The sequence below is a fragment of the Trachinotus anak genome, unplaced genomic scaffold (genome assembly GCF_046630095.1).
Source record: "Trachinotus anak isolate AG129_WGS33_773 ecotype Australia unplaced genomic scaffold, CSIRO_AGI_Tana_v1 ptg000020l, whole genome shotgun sequence".
Classification (NCBI taxonomy): domain Eukaryota; kingdom Metazoa; phylum Chordata; class Actinopteri; order Carangiformes; family Carangidae; genus Trachinotus; species Trachinotus anak.
This window is the reverse complement of record NW_027273871.1, coordinates 5,333,551-5,352,513: the sequence shown is the minus strand read 5'-3', so window position 1 is coordinate 5,352,513 and position 18,963 is coordinate 5,333,551. Positions and strand designations below refer to the sequence as shown.

The 18,963-nt window shown below is 41.3% G+C and overlaps 1 protein-coding gene across 2 annotated transcripts; it reads left to right on the top strand.

Moving 5' to 3' along the window:
* Nucleotides 1–1,068: 1,068 nt before the first annotated feature.
* Nucleotides 1,069–16,459, top strand: LOC139637427 (Na(+)/citrate cotransporter-like). Of its 2 annotated transcripts, XM_071506130.1 has the most exons (14): nucleotides 1,069–1,210; nucleotides 1,822–1,933; nucleotides 6,010–6,138; nucleotides 6,371–6,507; nucleotides 6,731–6,963; nucleotides 7,696–7,863; nucleotides 9,099–9,282; nucleotides 9,400–9,522; nucleotides 9,727–9,939; nucleotides 13,720–13,823; nucleotides 13,912–14,033; nucleotides 14,163–14,324; nucleotides 14,793–14,930; nucleotides 15,026–16,459. In XM_071506130.1, exons 3-14 carry the CDS (start codon nucleotides 6,040–6,042, stop codon nucleotides 15,152–15,154), a joined length of 1,812 nt encoding a protein of 603 aa, XP_071362231.1. In that variant the 5' UTR covers nucleotides 1,069–1,210; nucleotides 1,822–1,933; nucleotides 6,010–6,039; the 3' UTR covers nucleotides 15,155–16,459. The 2 variants fall into 2 exon arrangements, with proteins under 2 accessions (XP_071362231.1, XP_071362230.1); XM_071506129.1 differs by lacking the exons at nucleotides 1,069–1,210; nucleotides 1,822–1,933 and adding an exon at nucleotides 2,652–2,943.
* Nucleotides 16,460–18,963: the final 2,504 nt, after the last annotated feature.

The window sequence follows — 18,963 nt, the reverse complement described above, 5'->3', positions numbered from 1 at the left end:
ATTATTCCAGCATGGATGAAATTCATTTTTTACCTCAAAATCCTAAACACAATACCCCATAATAACAAAGTGAAAAGAGTTTGCTTGAAACTTTTGCAAATTTATTAAAAATAAGAAACAAAAATATAACATGTACATAAGTATTCACAGCCCCTCAATACTTTGTTGAAGCACCTTTGGCAGCAGTTACAGCCTCAAGTCTTTTTGAGTATGATGCTACGAGCTTGGCACACCTACAGTATGTTTGGGCACTTTCTCCCATTCTTCTCTGCAGAACCTCTCAGGCTCCATCAGGTTGGATGGAGAGCGTCGGTGCACGGCCATTTGCAGATCTCTCCAGAGATGTTCCATCGGGTTCAAGTCTGGGCTTTTGCTGGGTATCACAATAAGTGATCAGAAGCTGAGAGACAGGAGTCTGGTCGTTATTCTGATCCCAGGTCACAGCAGAGGTTCAACCAGCTGTGGGCATGAGTCTGCTCCCTCTGCAGCTCCACCTTGATCCCTCACCTAAATGCACTCTTCTTCTCAGTCAGTGAGATCTTTAGATCTTGAATTCATTTCAGATATAAAGCCTGTAAAATGATATGAGGTTGATGAGTGTGTGATCACTTCCAGTGGTGATTGCACACACAGTAAACTCAGAATAACAAACCTGAATAAATGCAGGTGAAAGACCTTGTAAACATGTTTGTTGTCTCCATGTTGCAGCACTGAGAGTCACTCAGCAACAGTTTGACTGATAAATCAAAGTTTAGCAGGATGTGCACACAGTGAACACACTCGTGAACGCGCAGCGCCAGATCGAGAACGTTTTTCGCTCGTTCTCATCGCCCAAAGGCATGATGGGAGTGCCACTACTGCGCAGTCTCTATGAGCCGCATAACACGGAAGTAACCCGGAAGCCAGAAACTTTTTCAGCGGATGCGCCAGAAGAGCAACTTGTATTGAACTGAATGGCGCCATTTTTAGATCCGTCATCCAGGTCTGATAATACATCCATGTATGTAAGTGGTGGAAGAAGAACTCCAAACCTTTACTTACTACATAGACATACTCCACTACACAAGTAAAAGTACATAAATATTTTCAAAGGTAAAAGTATTTCTCCAACATGGGGGCCGGGCCCCTTCAAAGAGTCACCAGATAAATCTGAGGGGTCTGAAATGCAGTGAAGAAGAAGTGTAAAGCTGCATGAAATAGAAATACTCAGGTAAAGTACAAGTACCTGAAAACTGTATGTAGGCACAGGGACTGAGTAAATGTACTTGGTTACTTCATAACAACTAGAAATGACTCGTTAGAAACCTCCTCTCCTATTACTGGGCGTTGGCACTGGATATAGACGATGATTATTATCATGACAAATTATCAAAATTGTCAGTGTGATGACTCCTTCAGTTCATACACTGATTTTTATTTTATTTTTTCATTTTCAGGTCAGTCTTTATAATTCTGCTTTTTAATTTGTAGCATTTGTGATATAATGATGGAGATGCATCATCTTGTTCATCACTTGTCTTTAAAGCACTCTGCACCTTTATTAATGTGTTGATTCTGAATATATTTCATTCTAATATATTTGATTATTTATGTATATTTTATTTAACAGTGTACTGTCTGTATGGATGGTATATCTAAAGTTTTAATTTTATGATATCAAGCGTCTGAACAAAATTTTATATATTTTTTAAATATACTGTCTTTAAAGTGATTCATAACATTCAGGGTTTTTTCTTCTACTTGAGTTTTTTCTATACTGATTATTAGATCAAAGTGACTGTATTGTGGCAGGCAGTGAATATCTCTTCACTTTTTTAACAGAAATATCTAAATCTCTGACAGAGGGTCGGACTCAACTGGTTGCAGTGAGACTCCAGCTTCTCCAAACACAGCAGGAGGAAGAGAACAGATGTGGAGATGACAGTGAGCAAAGGTAAGAGATAGGAAAAGCAGCATCAGGCCAAGAAAGAGGTGAAGAGAGAGGGAATTCAGAGAAGGAAAGATGTATAAAGAAAAAAAGGAAGAAAGAAACAAAATAGGCAAAACATTACACATAATAAAGTAAATCTCACCTTTAGTTTAGTTTTAGTTGGTTAAATTTAAGTGTTTGGGGCCACAGTAGAAGAGGTTTGAATGTTATTATAATATAAACCAGGTTGTCATTATAAAATGTCTGAAGCACGAGGATGTAAACTTATAAACTATTCAGAATCAGAAGTCGTTCTTCAGACCAGGAGCCTTGATGCAGCTGCACAGACGCGACTCTCACCTTCTCTCATCAGCTCTATTGAGGAAAAAAAGGAAAAACAAGTCTGAGACTCAAAAATCAAACCTCAGGACATGATTTCAAGAGCACAACTTGAAACTTGCTTGTGACTTTTTTCCACCTGATTAATGTAAAGTTAGAAAGGTTTAAAGTTTATCATCTAACAGTTGTAACAACTGTGGACACGCAGGTAGAGAGCAGGACATGAATCTGTGCAGGAAGATAAAAGGTGAGTTCAGCCTCACGTAAACTGATCTGATTTCCTCCTCTGTGTTTACTTTAGTGAGAGTTTACATAAAGTCTGCAGGGGCACTGTGTGTGTGTGTGTGTGTGTGTGTGTGTGTGTGTGTGTGTGTGTGGTAAAGTTAATATGTAGTGTCGACTGTGAAATGTTTCACAAGTGAGTTGGAGAGAGAGAAATCAGGCAGCAGACAGAGTGTGAGCAGTGAAGAGACCAGTCTCATCGATACAGCTGTTCTCTGACAGAGAGTCATATAGACTAATTCAAGACTTAATCATCATCACCATCATCATCATCATCATCATCATCATCATCTTCAGTCATGTCGGTTCTTCCTCTGCGGGTGAAAATGTTGCAGCAGGTCTGGAGGTTGAAGGGCGTCTTCGTCCTCGTCTGCAGCCCGTTCATCCTGCTGCCGCTCGCCGTCAGCACCACGGTGAGACCAGTTCACTGACCAGCTCAAATGACCAGTTTACTGAGCACTAACCAGTTAAATGACCAGTTTACTGAGCACTGACCAGTTCAAATGACCAGTTTACTGAGCACTAACCAGTTAAATGACTGAGCAGATTACAAATGTCTGAGCAGTTAAAGTCTGTTCATGTCCAAACAACCTGAAATGAATCAGTTAATTTCAAGTATTCCAGTTAACCAGTAACAGTGACCAGCTGGTTTATTAGTTTAGATCTTGTGGTTCTTTATAGTTCTCTGTGTTTCTCTGGCTTGTGCTGGTTCTCTTTGGTTCTCTGTTTTCTGTGTGATTGTCTAGTTCTCTGTGGTTCTCTAGGTTTTGGTGGTTCTCTGTGGTTCTTTTTGGTTCTCTGTTTTCTGTGTGGTTCTCTAGTTCTCTGTGGTTCTCTAGGTTTTGGTGGTTCTCTGTGGTTCTCACTGGTTCTGTGGCTCTATGTGGCTCTCTGTGGTTCTCTGGGTCTTGGTGGTTCTCTGTTGTTCTCTGTGGTTCTCTTGGCCTTGGTGGTTCTCTATGATTCTCTGTTGTTCTCTGGTTCTCTTCGGTTCTCCCTGGTTCTGTGGTTCTCGGAGCAGTGCAGCAGTGGAACAGGTCACAGTTTTCTGTCACTCATTGACAAACTGAGCTCAGACTGTTTGAAGATTCACAGTCAGTTGAAATAAACAGCAGCTCGCTCACTCTCACTTCCTCTGCCACCTCAATAATGAGATCAAATCAATATTCAATATTCTATCAAAGATTTCATATCAAATCTACATGTGTCATGTGTTTCAAGGTGTGGCTGCGAGAAGATGTTCAGATTTGTGATTTTATATTTTTGGTCTGGTCCAGACTCTGCTCCTGAAAAGCTGCAGTAACTTTCCCAGAATCCCACACTCCACTGTGTGTGTGTGTGTGTGTGTGTGTGTTTGTGTGTGTGTGTAACTCTGTACTGAGTCTTTACGTGAATGAAGCTTAATAAAAACATGGACGTGTGTTTGGACAGAGTCCGCCCTCCCAGCAGGACGAGAATAAACGAATCTCTTTAACGGCTCATTTCACCTCATTGTTATACAGAGTTCTCACATTCACCACATGCAGCCTCACGTGTTCTGCTCAGACGTCACTTAAACACAACAAAATGTCATCGGTGATCTTTCCTCTAACTCAGACGAGTGCTTCAAGTTGCTACGAGTCGAAATAGTTGAAAATCAAATGTTAAACGTCTCTGATACATTTAGAAAAAAAATGATACATAACGTTTCTTTCACATCAGATTTGCAGATTATTGGTTTATAAACGTCACATTCAGGAAGAAAAAAAAGCTCAGTCATTCATCAGGTCTGTGTAAATGGTATAAAACAAACATATAAACAACAGCATGATTAAAATGAAGTTTAGAAACATTTATATAAATATTTAACACCATGTTTATAAAAGACTGTAATGTAGCTGTTGTTTAAAGTTTATTCATGTTCGATATTTGATCTACAAATTTCATATTATTCCAGCTGTGTTTTTTTTATTTAGTTGTGATCTGTTTTTACAGCAGCCTCCAACACTTAGGTCTGATTACAGCTGCATCACAGTCCGTTAGAAACCAGTTGTTATCTTTATATACGGGTTATAAATGTCTGATCAGAGGAATCTGAATAAATCAAATCTAATTCTGTCTTTTTTTTTTGAAAAGTAAAGTAGGAACTGACTCTAATCCTTCAAATTAACAACAGTCTGACGAACAGACGTCGATGTGTGAGTGGGTGTGTTCTGTCAGCCTCAGGTCTTTTCTGGAGTCCAGCAGGTGAACGAACATGAGCAGACGTGAGATTTAGACTCTGGGTTTAGCGCAGCAGGAGTCTGCGTCAACACTTCTCCTGTTCGCTTCACAAACAGCTTTTGTTTTTACAGATTAATGGATTATTACATAAGGAGAATACAGAGGCTCAGCTGAGGGAAGCTCTTCAGTCTCATCTCAGGTTCAGTGTTTCATGATTTTATTCAAGCTGCCAAATCAAATGAAGGGAAACTTATATTCTGATATTTGAATGAACCTCAGTTGATATAAAAGGTTGTGTGTTTATTACGGGATGACTAAGCAAGGGTGTTGGTTTGGTCTCGGCCACCCCTCCAAAACACGCTGTCATTTACAGTGTTTTATTAACATATAAGATCTGTATTTACATTTAGATTAAAAAAAACTACATACAGATCAAACTTTGTTTCTATGTAGTGACGTCACACAACAATAAAATAGAACTAATAAGCCGCTGCACCAATGAAGTCCGAGGTCGTTTTTGTTTTTTTTTTTGACGGAAGGACAGTGTCCGTGGTGGAAAAGTAAAAGAAAAAAGGTCCTTTCCTAACCACTTCTCCTTGACCTTAATGGAAAAAAAGTCATGAGAAAAGAAAGATGTGAAGGAGGATTCAGGACTCTAACTAATCCAGGTCATTCAACCATATTACAAATTAAATGTCAGCAAAAACATTGATATTAACCATGAATCAAAAGTTTCTCATCATAAACCAAACATTTACTTTCACCTTCATGTTTCTGTTTGGTAACATCACAACCACAACTTTCTCTGACTCACGTGAATTATCCCAATTATTCCAACACTGCATGAATGCTGGGTAAATGTTGCTGCTGCAAGGAATTATGGGATAGCATTATCTCCTTGCCCTTCATAAAGGATGGTCAGGTGTATCCTATGCTGAAGGAAGCACTGAAGCGCCTCTCTGCATTTAGAGAACCGGACTGGCTCTTATCATGGCTGCCACACTTCATGTCACTCAGTCAAGAACCTTTCCAAGCAAAACAGTCTTGTTGTGTCCTCCTCTTCTTCTGTGGTGGTTTAATGGCAGCAACTGGAGAACCAGCTCCACCAGTTGCTTATCTCCATCAATTTATCTTCACACAGCAGAAGCTTTAATCCATCTTTTCTTTCACAAATTGCTCTAAATGTGGAAACTTGACTAATGTAAGTTACTATATGAATGTGTTAGAATTAACGTTTTGTGTGTCTGTGTGTGTCTGTGTGTGTCTGTGTCACGCAGGAAGCAGCCTGTGCTTACGTCATAGCCCTCATGGCAGTGTACTGGTGCACTGAGGTGCTGCCGCTGGCGGTGACAGCACTGCTGCCGACCATCCTGTTCCCCGTCCTCGGCATCATGGAGTCCAAAGATGTAAGACTGGACACACACACACACACGCACACACACACACTCAGTGTCCAGTGTGTTAGATACACCAGTTCTCTGCTCTATCATGAAGTCGACTGTTGTGATGACTGTCGTGTTTGGTGTTTGAGGTTGTGGGTGTTGTGTTATACAGGTGCGCCTAATAAAGTGACCAGTCACTGTATATTAGACTGAGCTTGACAAAATAGAGCTCAGTAAATTGTGTGTTGTTGTGCAGGTGTGCATGCAGTACCTGAAGGACACCAACATGCTGTTTGTGGGGGGGCTGATGGTGGCCGTGGCCGTGGAGCACTGGAACCTGCACAAACGCATCGCCCTCAGAGTGCTGCTGCTGGTCGGGGTCCGACCCGCCCTGTGAGTCCCCTGGTCTCTGTAGACCTGCACTGTCCAGACAAACACACTCATGATATTTCAGAATAAATGTAGAATGAATGTATAACAGCACACAGTGTTACACAGAGACAGGAAATAGTATAAGTGCTTTAGTCTCAGTGCTGCGTCTCTGGTCCCACTTACTGAGGAAGACTGTTGAAGCATCATCACGTTTTCCAGCATCTCCTCTTCCTCTGTGTCCCAGGTTGATGCTGGGGTTCATGGGAGTGACGGCCTTCCTCTCCATGTGGATCAGCAACACAGCCACCACCGCCATGATGGTCCCCATTGTCCAGGCCATCCTGGACCAGCTCCACGGCAACGTCGACCCTGAACCCTCGACTAAGAACCAGAGCAGGACCGTCGTTCTACACCAGGAGCATCATGAGAAAACCGTCAGCGTCCTGCAAACTGCTGCTCCGAGCATCTCGGAGAAAGGTACGAGTGATAGGTAGTGACTAACATCGCCATCCACAGAGCCATGTCGCTAGCTTGTCTAAAGAGAGAGAGAGCACTTGAGAGAAGTCCAGACTGTTCCTGTTTTCACATGTTTCACTATGTGACAATCAGAGAGTTACAAACCTTCCACGATTCCACCTCTGAAAAACTGTCAGGAGGAGTCAGACGTCGACTCCCTGTACCGGCCCTGTGCAAATCTAGTCCTCAGCATGTGTCCATGATGTTGTGGATGATCATGGTGACCAACAAATTGAATACTACGATTTCTGATAAGACCCAATCAGGGTGCAGTTGGGTCTAATTACAGCATCTATTCCAAAGGTCTCTGTTTTTGCTCGTCCAGACTACAATGTTTTTTTAAACTAAAAACGGGGCCAGCAACATTTTCAAAACTCTGGAAAAGTGTGGACAGGACATGAAAACACAGCAAAAGAGATGCGTTTCAAAATGAAAACATAGTAATGTGGACATTACATTACATAAACAGCTGTTTCTGCTCGCCTCCCTACTCTACTGATTTTAGGTGGTTTTTGGAGCTGTTTTACTCATGGTGTTCAAGAAGGAGCAAAAGCAAAACTCCTCTATTTCACTGTCTTTTTCTCTCTCTCCTATATTAACATATGACAACAAATGTGAAGGACTCATGGGTTCATCAGGCTAAAAGGTTTTTCTGCAGTCTGACACTGATCGTCTCTTCGTGTTTCCACCCAGGTCTGAATGGGACAATTCAGACACAAGGCAACTCAGAGAAAAGCAACCTACAGGAAAACGTGTCCACTGAGCAGAAGGTGTCGTCAGAGGGTCAGATGGACGAGCAGGAAATCGTCAAACCAACGCCACAAGACAAACCTCCTTCAGACGGGACCGACAGTGGACCTGGTGAGCGAAACTTGACATCGCACTCACACACTGATGGCAGCAAGCAACAACTGGGGTGATCTAGCCAACAACTGTCCTTGTTGATACGTTAAAGAGCGCTTTGCATTCATGCAGTGTGTTGTAGCTGTTACCCTGTATAAACACGCTAACAAAGGAACGCCAGTAGTTTTACCGATTTATGCCCGATGCAAATGTTCAGTGTATGCCGTGAGGCGGAAGGTACAGGTGATGGATCAGCGGGAGTTTGACTTTAATGAAGGACGCTGGGGTTTGTGTCCCAACACAGAGCAGCAGCTAAGATTAGTTTTTTTATGCCTCCTCGTCGGCGACAGACAAGCCAGGTTTGGGCTGGTCCCTCCCTGTATTTCTGAGTTTTTATCCCCCTATGAGCCAGGACACAGTCTGAGCTCCTCTGGTAGTGCAGTGCTGGTTATTCCAAGGTGTATGTTGAGGAGATCTGACTCTCAGATTCAGTTCTGGATTATTTCACCTCTTAAGACACATTTTTGTAAAAAAGTTTTTATTGTGTGATGTCCTTTAATTTCATTTTACTTTGATTTGTTCAGATGTTTTATATTTGACTCATATGAAGCACTTTGATACTGGTATTGAAAAGTGCTACACAAATAAAAACGTATTATATTATTATAACCACAAACTTTCCCTAAATTGCACCACACTGTGGTTGCCGTATTTACTCTAGAAAACCAGAGGTTTAAAAAAAGTTGACATTGGACTTAATCCAGAGTTGCGCAGAAAGGTTCAATATTGACTTTCAGTGCTGGGACACCTCTGGATGCTTTGACATACAAAAGTTTTCTAGGGAACAGTCAACATTTCATTATCACACCACAATAACATCATTTAAAAGTTGACAGAGTTTGTTAACGCTCTGCTGTGCAAGTTGTTTTTCATTGAAGTGAACTGAAAATAAAAGATTCCTGAAGGAGGGAAATTAATCTAAAAACTGTCAGAGGAGTCAAAAAGGGATCAATACATTTATAAAATCCTAACCTGCAAAATCAAAAAAAGTTGTAATATTTTGAGAATGGCACCATAATCACTGAGGAAAAACTTAACATTTAATGAATACAATTTGAATAATTTAAGAAAAAAGTGAGAATATTAGAAGTAAATGGAGACAAAGGTTGGAAGTTTAGCTCATTATTAGTAGATGATAGACTACAACATGTGTAACTGTCCTTTAACTGTCTCCACACGCGTGTTTGTTGTAGTGGTTGTTTCCATGGAGACCGTCTGCTGTCAGATGGAGCTGGAGGAGCTGAGCGACGTGGAGGAGGAGAGGAGGAGGATGAGTAAAGGCCTCCTGCTGTGTGTTTGCTACGCTGCCAGCATCGGCGGCATCGCCACTCTGACGGGAACCGGACCGAACCTGGTCCTGATCGGACAAATGAGCCAGTAAGTTCTGATCCACTAACACAGATAAGACCCAGCAATTGCATCCAGGTGATGTAGATAGAATCAGCAGGGCGTCTTACTGTGAAATTAAACTTCCTGTCTGTTTCTTTCTCACAGGCTCTTCCCTCAGAACGGTGATGTGATCAACTTTGCGTCCTGGTTTGCGTTCGCTTTCCCCACCATGGTGCTGATGCTGACACTTGCCTGGTTCTGGCTGCAGTTCCTCTACATCGGCTGCAAGTGAGTCGCTTCAGCTAAACCGTCATGAACAGAACCGCTTCCTGTGTGTGAGTCGGGGTAAAGTTACACATCCTCAGACGCTCCTGATGGCTTTGTGCTGCCTCAGGAGACTCCACATCAAGACGACATTCCCCATAAACATGATAAACCTGTCCTTTCATTCTCAGATTATTAAATGTACTCTTATCTGCTGTTGTGTTGCAGCCTGCGGAGGACGTGGGGTTGCGGGGCGGTCCAGTCAGAGAAGGAGCGAGCGGCGTACGAAGTGATCAGAGACGAGCATCGTCGTCTGGGATCAATGAGTTACGGAGAGGTCAGCGTCCTGGCGCTCTTCAGCCTCATGGTGGCCCTGTGGTTCACGCGAGACCCCCGCTTCATGGACGGCTGGGCCACACACATCTTCAACTCCAAGGCTGAGTGAGTCCCACAGGAATATATGAGTGTATGTTGTTGTTGTGTTATTTATATAGCAACCAGTCAACTGAAGACTTTCTGATGGGATTTCCTAAGGTTTCGAGAACAGTGACCTTACAGGTTAATGTCATGCAACACTGTCTGAGAAGGTCCAGTTGACAGCCTGTCAGTTTGCCTGTTTGAGAGGAGAGGACGCACACAACTGCAGGGACCAGTGTCACTACATTCAGTTACACACACACACAGACTCAGTGGAGACACGGTGAGCTGCTTGCTGCCGTGCAGACTGCTCTTAAAGACGGCACAGCTCTCAAAAGGGGCGGAAATTAGTGAGTTTTCCCAGGTGTTGTGTTTACATCAATGCTCATTGGAGCCGGGTCCGATAAATACCTGTGTCTACTGCAGAGTCATGTGACCCAAAAGCCTGGTGTTAGCGGGGATTTTGGTTTTTTCAGCAGTGGAGAATGTGATTTGGATTTAGAAACACATGAACATGTTTCCTCTGTGTTTGTATCTGCAAACTGTAGTTTCTGTGGTTCAAAGTGAAACACTGCCTGGAATTACTTTTTAACATTTCTCACTCTGTGTGTGTGTGTGTGTGTGTGTGCATTAATGTAAAATGGAAAAAAGCTTGAGTTCAGAGGAATGAATGAACTCAAACTGCAGTTTAATGCAGTTGTTGCCTCAGGGCAAAACCCCTGAACAAACAGGAATCAGAGGCGAAGAACAAACAGAGTAAACGTGTCCTGGGTACAAACGCTAAACTTTAGTACCACGTCAACAGCTGCAGGTCTGACCTATGATACCGGCCTGAGCTGAGATCAGCTCCATGTTTTATTAGTCACAGAGGCTGCCATCATTCATGGTTTTGACATAATTCTAAACATGATTTAAGTGTTTGAGCCAGTGTCTCTTTGTGATTATTATTGGATTATTATGTATTTGAAAATTGAAGTCATGCGTTCTCCCCCAGTTCTTCTGTCATAAATATAGTCAAACCAGATAAAGCCAAGATTAAAAGCAGATTTATTTAAAGATATAATCTGTGGCTGTTCCTAGTTAAAAATGTCTAAAGCAACTCCCATGATCCCACTCTATTTCTTGATGTCACCCAACGCTATCTTTTGCTGTTGTTTTAATCAAGAGACCCCCCCCAGAGGCAGAAGTTACAGACTGTGCGTTTTAAAATCAGCTGAAAACATTAACAATCACAGTAGCTGCTCTGATCTGGTTTTAATGACACCTCCACCACCTCAACCTCACAGCCCAATCTAATTTAACATTTATAATTAGTATATTAACATGTAACAGCTGGTTTCTAACAGACTGTAATGCAGCTGTTTTTGTTAACAGCTCTATGTTCTGCTGTGTAAACAGATGATGAGCGACAGTAAAACAGCTGGAATCATGTAAAATATGATGAACAAATACTGAACATTAATAAACACTTTAAATGCTAGCCTATTGGTTTGTATATTGTTTATAAAGGCTGGATATGGAGGGCTGCAGGTGGACAGGTGCATGCAGGTGTTCTAAAAACAACAGGAAGTCAGTTATTGTAGTTATTGTAGTTTGGCTTCCGGTTCATCAACACGGTCAACAGCAGCAGCAGCTGTGACACAGGCCCCGTTCACATATGCATTAACATTGCATTGTTGATTTACGTTGTCATGAGTCGTTATGTTAGTTATCTGACAACAACCCGTACAGCTGCAAACATCTGTACAAGCTGTGAGGTCGGCTCCATGTGTTGTCAGAGCAAGAAGGAAATCAGTGTTCACACGTCAAAATGACGTCATCAGTGTTTTCTCTTTCAGGCTGTAAATATACCTGCAGTTCTTCTGTCACCAGGCTCCGCCCCCTCACCTATCACCTGCTTTCTTATCCATACACACTCATTCATAAACTCCCAGCCGGGCCACGTGATCAGCAGGAGCATGTTCTCAGTTCTGGTGTCAGTTTGAATATATTGTCAAGTTATTATGATGTCACAGACCTGAAAACCAGGTCAGAAAGAGAAACCTAAAAAAACATGGGGTGAGGGTTGAAGGACTCAGACTCTCCTGACCTGGTTTCGAAGACTTTGGGTGGGTGGTCGTTCACCTCGGACCTGCAGTTTGTGCAAATGAGTGATTTCAACATGCTTCATGATTACACAGGTTGATAGTGAGACTCTGACGTCCCGCAGCCGGACAACTGATCACCCACCCCCCACTGATCCTTCAGTTGGAGCCACTCACACACACAGCTGCCTGAAAACAGCCTATAATGGACATGTGTACAAAACCAGTGAATGAAATGACAGAGTGAGAACAGTGTTTCTCTGAGTCTCTGGTAGTGATGAACCTCCAGATGTTCTCAGAGGAACAGCTGTAAAGAGTCAGACACACACACAGGTAGGCTTGTGTTATACGTAACACATCCTCCAGTGTAATAATAATAATAAACTTTATTTGTAAAGCACCTTTCATGCAGGAAAAGTATTATTATTACATTCACCAGCTTCTTCATATGAAAAGACATAAAATTAAAATAAAAACTGAAATGAAATGCATGGCATGAATCCATCTTTCGTCATCTTTTTGATTAATAGATGGCCAAACTTTAGCTGTTTCTCCGGTGTTTCATCACCTTGTTGAGGTGGGACCTGAAGCTCAGATCTGAATCTCAGAGAACGCAGAGACTTGTAACGTCAGGTTTAATCGAGAGAGTTAATTTCCCCACATTATTACACTGCATTTCTCTTTTTGTTTTGGGGCCAACTTGTTTCAGGATTTCAGGATTCTCAGTATGTGAGTGACGCAAACTGACAGGTTCTGTTTGTTCTGATGATCTTTTGAATGATCTTTTGGCTTTATTCTGCTCAGTAACAGAAAATTACCCTCTAATGACTAAATGCATCCAAACATGTGTTTGGATAACTCTGAGATTTTTAAATGTCTGCAGGTGAAAATTCTCTCCTGAATCGAGCTGAAAAGTTCTTTTCTTTCTTTCTTTTTTTTTAACAAAATCCACTGAAGGTCAAAAAAACACACAAAGTGTTCAGCTGGTGGATGTGGACATATCCATGGACTCTTTGAGTGTACAAATACAAACAGTGTGTGGTGAAATCCCCATTCATGAACTGAGCAGCTGCTGTTGCACCATGTGACATCAGCAGACTTTGGCTGCAGATCTGAGTTCATGATGGATGAAACTTTCCGAACAGACGTGACAAGGAACAGGTTACAGCAGGTTGATTTTCCTCTATTTTCCTTTCTCCAGTGAAAATCCAGTTGTTCTGTCCTCTACACCAGGAGCAGGGCCAGAGATTGCCCACCCCAGAGCCCCCCCCCACCCAGAGTCAGAAGGTGATAGGTAGTTGGCTTGTTAGCATCATGGACTGATCACTAAACAGGTCGACCGGGTACAGACCCAAGAACCACTGAACCACAATCTGTGTATGAAGAAGTTAACATTTCTCAGGCACAAAGTGATCACAGAGAGACACAGAACTACCACAAAAAGATGTAAAGACACATAAAATGAGACGCAGAATAACTACAGAGACAAATAATGACAACAAAGAGACACAGAACAACCACAAAGCAATGAATTTTTCAAGTTAAAAATCAACTCCCTGAGCAACATCCTACAGTCAGGGGGAGCTCAGGGCTGCTGCAGCCACGCACGCTGCCATCTTGTATTTATTCATTTATGTATGGATACTGATTTGATCAAAGCAAACTCCCTCCTCTCTCTCTCTCTCTCTCTCTCTCTCTCTCTCTCTCTCTCTGTCTGCAGGTTTGTCACTGATGCGACCGTCTCTCTGTTCGTTGCTGTTTTGCTGTTCGTTCTTCCCTCTGAGCCGCCGCGCTACCTCTGCTGCTGGAGGAGCTCTGATACAAGTAACACACTCATACACACACAAAGGTGACACAGCAAACAATGCAGAGCTGTGTGTGTGAGTTTTAATTATTTTCTGTTATCAATCAGACTCCCAGGTTTCACGAGGCCCCGCCCCTCCACTGCTCACCTGGCAGGTGACTCAGAAGAAGATGCCCTGGAACATCGTCCTGCTGCTGGGAGGAGGTTTCGCCCTCGCCAAGGGCAGCGAGGTGTGTTGTTGTGTCAGACAGACACAGACAGAGATGACGTAGAGGAAATTCTTCACATCCTTCATTCGCTTCATTCATTTCATTCAACATTGGCATGCTGTATTTGTGTGTGTTTGTGTGTGTTGTCAGGAGTCCGGTCTGTCCCGCTGGCTCGGAGCTCAGATGACACCACTTCACTCCATCCCTCCCTGGGCCATCGCCATCATCCTCTGCCTCCTCATCGCCACCTTTACCGAGTGTGCCAGCAACGTCGCCACGGCAACACTCTTCCTACCCATCCTGGCCTCCATGGTACCAAAAGACACAACAGTGTCCTTACACACACAGTACATACAGAATATTCACACTGTAACAGTCGGTCATCATCATCATACAGCAGGAGTAATGGAGGGCGGGGTCAGTTGCACTGCACTTCCTGCATATGTTTCACATTAAAAGTCCCCTGAGAATGAGAGGAGCCGGCCCCTTGGACCACTGGAAGAGTCGTAATGTAAAACATCTCAGCAGTTTCAACAACAACAAAAAAAACTGCAAAGTAGAGGCAACTGGAAATAATCAGTGATTGAAAAACTGTATTGGTGTTAAACAGAGAAACTGATGATCAGCTGCTTGTTCTGATCAAAAACATGTTCTGCTGCCCCCAAGTGGCCAAACTTGATAATTGAAAGTTAAAATAGTTATATTGGTATTATAGAAATGGAAATTGTAAAAAATTATTGTTTTATATACATATATTTTTCTGTGTGTGTGTCCTGACAGTCACAGTCTATAAGCTTGAACCCTCTGTACGTGATGATCCCCTGCACCCTCAGCGCCTCCTTCGCCTTCATGCTGCCGGTGGCTACGCCTCCCAACGCCATCGTCTTCTCCTACGGTTTCCTCAAAGTGTCTGACATGGTGAGTCCTGATATTTGTTAGGACAGGTTAAAAAAAAGACCACTCAAACCCACCCATGATGTTTTAATAACCCACCTCCTCTGCGGCCCCTGCAGGCTAAAACAGGTGTGGTGATGAACATCATCGGGATCGGCTGCATCAGTCTGGCCATCAACAGTTGGGGTCGCGTCATGTTTTCTCTGGACTCGTTCCCTGCTTGGGCCAACACCACTGCCCCGGTGTAGGACCACCTCTGTGCTGGACTCTGGATGATGTTTGGGTGAATTCGTGTTTTATATTCACACTGCAGCTTGTGAGAGCCGGTTCTGAGCCACCAGAGGCATCATCTGGACATCACCGCTGATTGAGAGTGTGTTTCCCAAAAGTTTAAACTCCTGACGGGATTATTGTAGCTGCCACTGCTGAGCTGATTAGTGGGAACTTAAACCTCTAGTTGCAGGTAGAAATTCACCACAGATCCTTAACTTAAAGCCAGTATTAAAACAAAGGTTTATTACCAAGTACTAGTACGGAATAAGCACAAACAAATATGGGACCATCTCACAAAGGCCAAGTAAAAACATTACTGTAGTTATTCCTCTGTTTAACACTAATGCTGCTTTCAATCACTAAGTATTTGCTATTGCTTCTACTTTGTCGTTTCTTCTCTCACTGGCAGGCTGTGGTTGTTAGAAGTCAAGTTAATTCCAATCAACTCTTAATGCACAGATGTTTTTGTATAAAAACTCTTACAGGAATTGGAGGAATTATGTCCTGAAAAATTTTTAATTTGAACCATCTGCAGGAAACATTAGATGTCACTGAAAGCAGCTTCACATTTATAAAAAAAAAAACCAAAACAAAACAGCAAAGTAGAAGGGAATTTAAATAATAGTGAATAAAAACACTGTTGGTCTGACTCTACTGTAGTGATTAAGTATTTCTGTGGAAACTGACATTTATACAGAATTTGTCAACACAACAGGTAAATGGGAGGAAGTAAGGCTCGGTTTGTATTAACAGCAAATTAAAACGAGCACATCCAAAAATGGGAAAGGCTGAAATATGATCAAATATAATTATAAATCAGCCTAATTCATTAAAGGTTTTCTTCAGCTGAGGTAAAAAAAAAATCTAAAGTTGAAGAATTTACAGAAAGAAATGAACCTTCACCTCAAACATTAAAACCTCAAAAAGGTGTAACAGTTACAACAACTGACAAAACATTCTAGTTGTGAGCCTCTTTGATCATTTTCTTCTTTGATGGTGTTTTTATGTACAGTTGTTACTTGGGAAACTGACTCGAGATCAGTGATCAGAAACGAACGACTCATCCCTGTGAATTGGAATTATTTTAAGTAATTAGAAAATATAGTAGATAGTGTTTGTTTTGTATTGTTTTCTATTTAAACATGAGTTTTATTTTCTAACAGTTTTTATGTAAGTGAGTGAATATGTGCTGTACATATGTAACTTGTAGAGTTTTGTATCATCTTGTTGCTAATTTGGTGTCAATATTTGGTGTTAATAAAAGTCGATCTTAAAAGAAATCATTGTCAGCAATCCTTTGAGTGTGTTCATGAAGAGGGGTCATATAATGAAAGACTTTTATTTTGGAAGACATCATGGTTGAATTGTCTGTCAGATTGTATTTTTTACATTTATCTGACATCTTTACTTACAGGTTACTTTGCAGATTAGCAAAGCGACTCCTAAAGTACAGGGTCTAAGATTTAAAGCAGTAGTTCTCAGTCTTTTGAATCAGTGGCTGCTGTCTTCACATTTCAGATGACTACAAGTTGTTTTCACTTCCACCAAAGAGACATTTCCCCTGTGAACTGACATGCTTTGCGATAACTGTTTGAGTTATTGTTGAGGTGAAATTATACAATATTTTTCAGAAAAACAAACCTGTAATAAACCCACAGTATCAGAACTGAGTTTTGTCTTCTTTCCTCTCCCATTAATTATCTCATGACCCTGACCCCTGGGGGGTTAGGGTTAGGGCTCTCCCGACACCATATAGGCTCAAATTAAGGTCCTAATGACTTTGAGCTTGTAAAGTCATGTTTACAAATCATTTCAAAGTTTGTGATTGTAAATCAATCTTTTTAAACTTATTAAATAAATCTGCTTCAGAAAGTCAAGTTTATGCAAGTGAAAAAAAAATGGTTGAGGAAAAGAGATTTGTATTTGTTAGGAGAGAGACAACGCGAGTTGAAGGGTTAAACAAAGAAACTGTGACTCATATTTAAAGCTGTGAAGGCGAAAGCTGCCCAATTACCACATGAGGGCAGTGTGTAAACAGTGTAGCTCTCCTCTGCTCTGTTGCTTCTTCCTCTCTTCCTGCTCACCTGACTTCTGAAATTGTCTTGGGTGTTTCTGCGTGTTTGTTCCCCAGTTTACTGTTGTTTTGCTTTCTTTTAGTCATATGACTCTGGCAAACACAGTGACACAAAATCCATAAATTTAAGCTGAGAGTGAAGGAACATTCAAAGTTCATAAACTACAGTGGTAATTTAAGGTAAACTGCACGTAAAAGTCCAACTGTGCACAAAGTTGAAGTTTATTGATTAAATGTCATAAGTGACAAATGAAAATGTGGACTGCAGAAATTGCATTATTCTTTTTAATTGAGAAGATTGTTTCATCTTCAAAGCATCTGCTGCAGAAAAATAACTGATTAAAACTATAAATGCTAAAGTCATTACAGAAGCCTGCAGGAGATTTTATTAACATGATCATGTAAACTTGAAAATATAACCAGGGGAAAAAAATAAAAATTAAATGTGTAAAAGTTTGGGCCCTACGAAGTCAGTACTGGCAGAGCACAGCTGCAGCAATCAAGTCTTTGTATTATTGAGTGATGAATTTTCACCCACTCTTCCTGCAGATCTCTTCCGGTTGGAGATATTTTAGGTTGTCCTGCACACACAGCATGTTTCAGATCCATCTACAGATTTTCAGTGTTCAGGTCAGAGAACTGGGAGGTCCGCTCCTACAGCTTCGGCTCGTGTTTGTTGTTTTGGATCATTGTCCAGTAACTTCATGAAATGAAAAGTAACGGTGTATTAACTGTTTATAGAAAGGCTCAGTTTCGATGTCCGTTTGCTGCAGGGGTCGGATTTACTGTTTGTCATAAAAAAAGAAAAAGAAAGAAAATATGGAATCTGCTCACTCACTTTTGCATATAACAGCATGAAAGAGTTCATTCCTGCAGTAATTACTGAAGTGACAAGTGCTACTGAATGGAATTTACTCCACTCCCTGATTTAGACAGAGGAATGTGGTTGAAAACAGTGGAAAAAGCTAGTAAGTGGACCTTTGATTAGGATTATTTTTTCCCTGTAGAAATACCATTTATTGAAAAACCAATTATCCTTTGTTGTGTCACATTTTCAACTCATGTCTTCTTACACCCTCGTTAATGTAGAACATAGCTCCCGTATTTTGTTGAACAAACACACATTACATTTGTATTTTGTTAAATGAATCTCATACTGGTTGAGTGCAGAATTGAGACAGACTTGTAGTTGTTGCTTTATGTAAAATAACTGAACCAAAATGTAAATTAACTGAGAAATGATGCACAGCCAAGAGAATATAAAAATGAATTTAATAGTAAAAAAAAAAAAAAAGTAAAAACATCTGCTGCATGCTAACATGCTTTATGTTTGGCAATACAAGGCAAAGAAAGCCATGTGGTTTACAGTGTATTTGGTAGATGACAAAATGACACAAGTCTGAAAACTGTAACAGTAAAACCAAACTTTGTAAGTGGTTTGTGTTCAAATTTAAAAACAATGACTCAATCCAGAGGATTGTTACAGCACATCTGACTGATTTTGTAAAATATCAAATATATTAATATAAAAAAAGGAGACAGGACTGACAAGTAACAGATGTCTGTGTTTAACACGTCCAGTCCCAGTGCAGTAACAGATGATATTAGATCTCTGTTTATAAAGAATTATCTGAACATAAATAAGGATCAAAAATGTGCCTAAAACAATGAAACGAGATGTCATACACCTGCATTTTCTTCAAGATGAAA